The sequence below is a fragment of the Phoenix dactylifera genome, chromosome 1, assembly GCF_009389715.1.
Source record: "Phoenix dactylifera cultivar Barhee BC4 chromosome 1, palm_55x_up_171113_PBpolish2nd_filt_p, whole genome shotgun sequence".
In the NCBI taxonomy this organism is placed as follows: Eukaryota; Viridiplantae; Streptophyta; class Magnoliopsida; order Arecales; family Arecaceae; genus Phoenix; species Phoenix dactylifera.
This window is the reverse complement of record NC_052392.1, coordinates 13,319,954-13,328,057: the sequence shown is the minus strand read 5'-3', so window position 1 is coordinate 13,328,057 and position 8,104 is coordinate 13,319,954. Positions and strand designations below refer to the sequence as shown.

General features: G+C 38.5%; 1 protein-coding gene across 1 annotated transcript; it reads left to right on the top strand.

Moving 5' to 3' along the window:
* The first annotated feature begins 2,173 nt into the window (after window positions 1-2,173).
* LOC103710670 (small nuclear ribonucleoprotein SmD1a-like) lies at window positions 2,174-7,510 on the top strand. The gene is made up of 4 exons (XM_008796521.4): window positions 2,174-2,280; window positions 2,435-2,511; window positions 6,812-7,003; window positions 7,111-7,510. The coding sequence occupies exons 1-4, from the start codon at window positions 2,267-2,269 to the stop codon at window positions 7,170-7,172; spliced, it is 345 nt and encodes a 114-aa protein (XP_008794743.1). The 5' UTR covers window positions 2,174-2,266; the 3' UTR covers window positions 7,173-7,510.
* Window positions 7,511-8,104: the final 594 nt, after the last annotated feature.

Sequence of the window (8,104 nt, the reverse complement as noted above, 5' to 3'; positions counted from 1 at the left end):
GTACTTAAGAGGGAGTATTCATCAGAGGAAGTAAGCTTTGGAAAATACATCAAGTGCATTCAAGAGAAAACCCTAGCAAGGCAAGCTTCATTCAATTGCTTCATTCAAAGAGCCAAAAGAAAGTGGTTGAGCAGATTCCAAGAGACATTAAGAGCTCCACCAACCCTTGAAGAGTGAAGCAATCTTGACAAAGAAGAGAAGAGCCTTATTAAAGGGATAACTATATTCTAAACTCTTCTTTGTAGCTCATAATTGTTTTATTTGCTCATTTAGGAGCTTTAGTTCCTTGTTATTTATTCTTGTTGTAAGGTTTGTTGGTAAGCCCGTAAAACCAACGTAGGTTGTTGGTAAGCCCGTAAAACCAACATAGGTTGTTGGTAAGCCCGTAAAACCAACATAGGTTGTTGGTAAGCCCGTAAAACCAATATAGGTTGTTGGTAAGCCCGTAAAACCAACGTAGGTTGTTGGTAAGCCCGTAAAACCAACATAGGTTGTTGGTAAGCCCGTAAAACCAACGTAGGTTGTTGGTGAACTCGTAAAACCAATTGTGAAGGTTGGTTGGTGAGCCCGTAAAACCAACATAGGTTTTTGGTGATTCCGAAAAACCAAATTGTAAAGGTTTTGGATTGTGAGCCCGGAAAACAATCCTACTGTAATCTGAGGGATTATAGTAAAATTCCCAAGGGGACGCTTGGGGAGTGGACGTAGGTGCCTTGGGGTGCACCGAACCACTATACATCATGGTGTTTGTGTTGTGGATTCACTTGTGATTGTTCTTGCATTATCTTTCATCTTTGCTATAGTTTAATTCATTGAAGTAATTTAAGAAAGCATTCACCGCACTCAACTAAGGATGTTTTTAAAGTACTAAAAAAATTAGAAAAACCCAATTCACCCCCCCTCTTGGGTTGTCACCTTGGGCAACAAAGTCGTTGAGTTTTCTAACCTTGGGTTGATGGTGTCATTGGGGAATACAATTTCATGGAGTAACAATAAGAAAATAATTTTGCTTTGGACAAAAAAAGAATGGAGATCTAAACCAATTATCATTTATATGGTATCCTAAAAAACCAATTGAATGACACATCATTCTTCAAGAGAAAAGAAAGCCATAGATTTGATGAAAAAATATAAAATTTAAATTAAGGAGTGGAATTAGGATATAGTTGATGTGTCATGCACTTTTTCATATATATGGTATAATCTATAAGTCGAAATGCAATCAAGTTGGCATCCTCTCTAATTCGGGATGGAGCAGAGAAGTCTAGTTTGTCCATCATTATTTATGTATCACGTGATAAATATGACCACAAGAACCCGCTTAAATTATATGGAACAATGATACATGTATGGTATAAAATTCATGGAATCACCACACTATACAGAGATAGACATGATTGCAAAACTATAGATCATTAGTTCAATCATGGATATGAATTATCAAAACTCATTGATGCCATACTGATAAAAATATTAATGATGCATTATTTGTCATTGCTCGTATCCCATATTGGAAACTACAAGGATTTTTCAAATTCATGTTGTTTCGGAACGCTCTAAAATAATTTGATTGCTCCAGAATCATATAGAAAACTGTTGCAACATTCATGTCCAATTCCTAAAGTTTGAATAAATTAGGAAATTTGCCCTTTGGCATTGAATTCATTTTCTATTTTTGTTTTCAAAAGATCAAGAAGAAAAATGTATTAGCCTGGCAACCCGGATGATGAAATCCTTCCACATTTTTAAGTAAGCTCAGAATTATTTTTTTTTTGAGGGTTTGAGAGCGACAATGTATTGCTTTCCAAATCGAGTAATGAAGGAATAGCAGTAGTTTTGCATGAATGCCTCGTTGCCGCATTGGATTTCGCTGATATATGAAGAAGCAAAAATAGAAAAATGGCATCGGTGTTAAACAGGCCCTTAATTATCTTCTCAAATGGATATTTTGATTTTTTGAAAGTGTTTTTTCTGCCTCGGTAATCTTTCGTACATCATTCATCGGATTATTCTCTGCATAGATCTCAAAGCATTTTAAAATTTTATATTCATCATCTACACAAATCGCAAAGTAATCATTGCGCGATCCCATGGATCTGAATTTTAGGGCTCTTAGTCCCTGGGCTTTTGACACAAGGCCCATAAAGCCTTGCTGGATTTCGCCGATTTTCTTTTAGAAGGGCTTCGGGCGCTCAGCTGTCGCTCGTCTGTCGTCTGGAGCCCTAGCCTTGCCCTCTCTCTCTCTCTCTCTGTCTCTTGCTCCAAGATGAAGCTTGTCAGGTGTTCTTTTTTTTTTTCCTCCCTCTCTCCCTCTGAGATTTTTCTTCAAGGAATCGAAATTTTAATAAATTTAAATTTCGTCTTCCAATATTCTTCTTATATTTCTAGTTTCTTGCTCTGATCTCAGTTTGTTTCCAAACGTTTATCCTGTCAGGTTTTTGATGAAGCTCAACAACGAGACCGTTTCGATCGAGCTCAAGAATGGCACCGTCGTCCATGGTACTATCACAGGTATCTTCCTCCTCGCTCTTTCCCTCTGTATGATCTTTCGTGTGGCTCGGCTAGGGTTTTAGCCAAATCAGGGTTCGGTTCGTGAAATTTTACCAATCAAGGGTTTTCTTGATTCCACGCTTCACTTAGAGTATTTGGTAGTAAAAGAATCATTTGAATGGTTGTTTTCATTTGTTTCTTGGAATTCTACTTGATGTTTCCATTTGATCTCAGACATACCTTTTTTTATCTTGGATTCGAGAAGAAGTTATCATGGAAATAAGTGGAATTTCATTTTTCTTGCCTCTTTGTTTACGTGAAACCAAGTGCAGCAGTAGAGGCCGAGTGAAGGTGCTAAAAAGTCCCATTTGTAGTCGTTGTTTATTTATTTTCGTTCGTTTAAAGAAAATTTTTGGTTTGATTTGCATTGATCAAATTCGCTGTTTGGATGCTTTTCAAGCAACCCATTTTGGAAAATCTTACGGTTTCACACAGCCTGCAGCATAAGTTTTAGTTTCACGAAAATAAGAAACACCATTTTTCTCCCTCTTTTCTACTATCCATCATAGAACATCTCTCACATATCAGGTTAGTGAAAACTGTTTCTGAGCTCACATTAAGAAAAACAGCTCTGGGGACCTCAGGATTAGCCATATATGTTTGAGTGGTCTTGCATGTGGGAGCGTAGTTGATTTGGTGCTGGTGCTACATGAGCAGAATACTCTTACATATCATGATAGGGTACCACTACTCGATGATCTTACATATCTTACATATCTTTGATTTCAGCCATATTGAGATGCTTCTAGCTTGTGCTAACTGATGGTTTACATCTGCCAGATTTTATCTTGCTATGCATATCAAGGTAATTAGAAGTGATGCTGATTTCTAACTTATCCACACACTAGAATGAGTATGAAACATGAGTCACCAAGGTTTGAAAAATGATCTATTATATATCAAAGTAGACCTGTCATGGAAATAATAACTAGTTAAATTTGATCTGAATTAGAAAATAGAAGGGTTTATATTGTGGAGCTTTTAAGTTGTATATAATAAATCAAAAGTCTGCACAAGTGCACATGAACTTTGTAAATTTAGGGGGAGTCTATATTCCTCTCGAACTTGGAAAGATCTATGAAACAATCAGTCCTAGTCTTTGGAGTTTGGAAGCAGGGAATTTGGGGCACCGCTTTTCTTCTAAGTTATACAGAGTGGATGAGTAAGGCCGTGTTAGTTATTCCTATCAAAATCATCTACTAAACAATATATTGGGAGGCTACATATTTTCCCTTCTGCAGGATAACAGTGGGATTGCCTTTCACTATGAGCATTACCAGTCATAATTGTTGTTCATATCTACGAGGAAGCTAGGAATTGATGCATTGGGGGGAGGAAAGAATGGAATTAGGTAAACATTTGGATATCACCCTTTTAGAAGAAAATGGATTATATTCGTGGAATTTGATGGATGATATGGTTGTATTGATCAATGGTGACGAGTGAGCTTCATGTCTGGCATGGTCCTTAGTCCATGATGCTGAGATGTTTCATGTAAACCTGTGGTTCCATTGACCAAAGAAGTACATAGAACAAGGTTAAGATAGAGGTCTTGAAATCACGTTATTATTGGTGATAACTATTAACTGGACCCAACTCCACCTCCAAAAATGGTGTCTAACTGTTCTGTGATTTTAAGAGTTGAAAGATAGAAGGAAAAAGAGGGGTTTGATGGAGAGGAAAAAAGCGTGAGATAAGTGGAGGGTATGCTCATCCATAATTAGGGTTATGGAAATGAAGATTGAAAAGTAAGGATATGATTGACAAACAATTAAGTGTTTTTTGAAATTGTTCTTGGGCCTTCATTAGCCTCTTTAGAACTTAGTAGCTAAAGAGCTCTGCTTAGGCTACTGCTACCATTGTAGAAGCTCACTTTTAAGTTCAAAACTCGCTTCTTAATTCTTTTACTCTACCTCGAAACAGGAATCTCTGACAACTAAATCTATTTTATCAAAATATGTCTCTTTAATAATAAATATACCAATAATTGTTTAATCATTTTCTGAAGGGAAAAGTACTCTTGACCCTACCGATTTTCCACGAGACACAATTTGGCCCCAAAACTTACAATGTTTTAATTAGCACAACTAAATTATTTTACGGTCCAGCTATCTATCTCCATTAGATGGCAGTATGTATTTAGTTATCACATGGTAGGTATGTGATAACTAATGTCTAATTGTTCCCAAAACACCCCTATTCTAATCGGAAAAGCCATCTAGTAATAATAAATTTGTGTAATGAGCCAAGTTAATAAACCATCTATCTTGTTATTGACTTTGGATCTCATAATCCAATTTGACCTCACAATTAATTAGGTCATACATGATAAGTTTATTAGATATCTAATGCATATTACACAACCTTCTGCCAGATCAGAGTTCGAAAAATGATGCCTTCCCTCTCCATGCACCTAGACACCCTCTTTTGCTTTTGGCATGTCACCAACCACCTTTGGCCCCTCCTCGCACATCTCGTCATCACCGGCATCATCTGTCACCTCCTTGCCCTCCGCTACCTTGTGAAGCTCCTCACCCTCGTTGCTACAACCTTGCCAACCCCTCCTGACTCGCCCCTTTCGCATTTCTACTTTTGTCTCACCCTCGTCTCCAACACCTTCCTCTCAAGCCTCCTCATTTGTGCCTTCTCCCGAAGCCCCTCCATCCTGCTAAGTCTACCGTCTTCTCCCTTCTTCACCATGGCGATGGCTCCCTCACTTACTGCTTCACCTTTCTCTTTCTTGCCAAGGTCGGTTTGTTGCCGCTCGCAAGGAATTTGTTTGACGAGACGCCGTTGAGGATTGGGGTGTTGTGGAATGTGATGGTTTCGAGGTATGCTTTTAATGGGATGATGGACTAAGCGAGGGAGTTGTTTTTTGATCTGATGCTGGAAGGACATGTGGTTTACCGGAGCTGCATGATTTCATGCTATGCACAGAGTAATTGGTACATGGAGGCACTACAATACCTCAAAAAAATGCACTTAGAGAGCAACATAAAGCACAGTGAAGTTACTCTAGTCAGTTTGCTCTCAGCTTGTGCAATCTTGGAAACTTGGATCAGGGGAAGTGGTGGCTTCATGCCTTTTTTTTTGGTGACTGTGGCTCCATGCTTTCATTGGCAAGAACCACATGAGTTTGGATGATTATAATCTAGGTGCTCCATTGGTTGATATGTTTGTCAAGGGTGGAAGCATGGAGAAAGTAGTTGAACTCTTCCACCCATTCCCTAGAAAGAATATTTCTAGTCGGAATGCTCAGATCACAAGGTTAGTAATTAACAAGCCAGGTTGTGAGTCTGTTGAACCTTTCAAGTTGATGTAGAGATCAAGGACAGCCTAGAAAGAATATTTCTAGCTGGAATGCTCTGATCGCAAGGTTAGTAACTAACAAGCTTGCTTGTGAGTTTGTTGAACCCTTTGGGTTAATCCCGTAAAATCGAGTGGGATGGGGTAGGAAGAGAGTTGCACAGGGAAGAAATTAATTGAGCAGGAGAGGGAGAGAGATAATGCGAGGGTCACGGGGCTTGATCCCTGCAGGAGTTAAAAAAAGATGTCCAGAGCTTTTTTATTCCCATAAGAACCCCCTTATGAACTCCCCTTCTTGCTCTGCTTTTTTCTTCACCCTCGCGCTCTACCCTAGTTCCATCCAATCCCATCTTAGGAATAAAATAATAAAACAAAAAATAGAAAATTAATTATAATAGAACTCTAAGTTATGATAATTTAACAAAATAATAAAATAATAAAATAAAAATACAAGAAACTATATTAATTAATATAAACATGTGAAATAAAAAGAAACAAAAGGTATAAGTAAAAAATAACAAGGGATAAACTATTAACATGTAAAATAACAACCATTATAACATCCTAATAATTGTTACTTAAAAAGTTTGTCATATGGATATATAGGATGTGGTTCTGTTCCCTTAGTCAATGATATATTTAGAAAATTTATTTAGAATTGATTCTATTTTAATATAATACCAGCTAAATTAAATATGAAAATTGAATTGGTATAATTCCTTTTCCATGCATTTATTTGTCTAGTGCCCAAACAATGGAATAGGAATTGCGATTTTGATTTCCTGACTTCCATTCCATTGCATTCCGATTCTTGTCTATTCCTACAAAACCAAGTATATGATTAGTTCAACAACCAGAGCAACGAAGAGATTGGTGTGTAATGGCTTTTCCATTTACTTTGGTGTGCTTTCTTGAGTTCGATTGTAGTCTAATAGCATGTCTGTTGTCGTTGCAGGTGTGGATATCAGCATGAACACACATTTGAAGACTGTGAAGCTTACTTTGAAGGGGAAGAATCCAATCACTCTTGATCACCTCAGCGTGAGAGGCAACAATATTCGATACTTTATCCTCCCTGACAGCTTAAACCTTGAGACTTTGCTGGTTGAGGAAACACCTAGGGTCAAGCCCAAGAAGCCAACTGCAGGTATTTTTCTCATGATTTATCATCTCCGCTAATATGCTTTTTTCGATTTAAATTGATTGACCCTATAATTGGGCGTTGGCTTCACAATCATTGGTGGTTTTCAACAGGGAGGCCTTTGGGACGTGGTCGTGGGCGTGGACGTGGTCGGGGGCGCGGACGAGGCCGTTAGTCACGTACCATCTTGATCATTTGTGGTGTTTGTTTCTGTACAAACGCCTGCTACCATAGAGAATTTTTGAGGGCTTTTGCTTTACTAGTTAGAAGCAGGACTGCTTGGCTACGACAGATAGCTCTAATGTATGTGTTTTAACAGTTGGACTTTGATGATGAAATTGGATGATGAATCAGAATTCCGATGCAATCCTTTTGTCTTTCCACTAACATGGTGCTTTGGGTTGTTGAGCTTCAGTTATTGGTGCTATGGCTATTAAAGTGCAAAATTTATGTCGGAGAAGTGAGAACTCATAAATCAAGGTATAAATCGTAGTGCAGCTATGTTATTCTGGCCATGAATCTGTTCGTGTGATCCATCTTTATATCCAGACATGGACATTGACAAGAACATGGATTTGTTCCTTTGTGCCTTGTAGATGGACCATGTGGTTTTGGCGAGCTCTTCAAGCTTAATTTCCCTCTGCACACTTCTGATCTGGGTATATAAGGAATCTCCTATTTGTATATACGGTGTATCTTATCCATCATTCTGTGTAATCGTAATATGTGTTAAAGATTTCGAATGTCAGAAATTGAGGGTTGAAATTTCGACTCAGGCTGTTGCAGCTCCCGTGGGAAGCATTTGTGGTGACGTTCATGGACAAGGGCTCAGCACAAGTTTAGATTTGTCCGATTCAGGTTTGGTCCATTGTATCCAAAAGTTTATCAAAATTATAAATGAAATCGTTTCTTATACCTAGATCTTGTTGACATTCACCACCACCACCACCAGGAATCTTGTTGCCAAAAAGATGGATAGCTTCGAATGATGCCCATGATCATCACCACGTTCCCTTTCCAACGGCTGCTGCCATCTCTCCAAGGGTGGTAGACGGGGCCGTGGTGGCTCGACCTTTCACTGTCATCATCATGCCTTGCTGCCCCGGC

Bases quoted from the DNA above. Each gene is read 5' to 3' on its own strand.
- LOC103710670 (XM_008796521.4), top strand. The intron at 2,512-6,811 runs GTATCTTCCTCC...TTGTCGTTGCAG, and splicing joins CGTCCATGGTACTATCACAG to GTGTGGATATCAGCATGAAC. The intron at 7,004-7,110 runs GTATTTTTCTCA...GGTTTTCAACAG, and splicing joins GCCCAAGAAGCCAACTGCAG to GGAGGCCTTTGGGACGTGGT.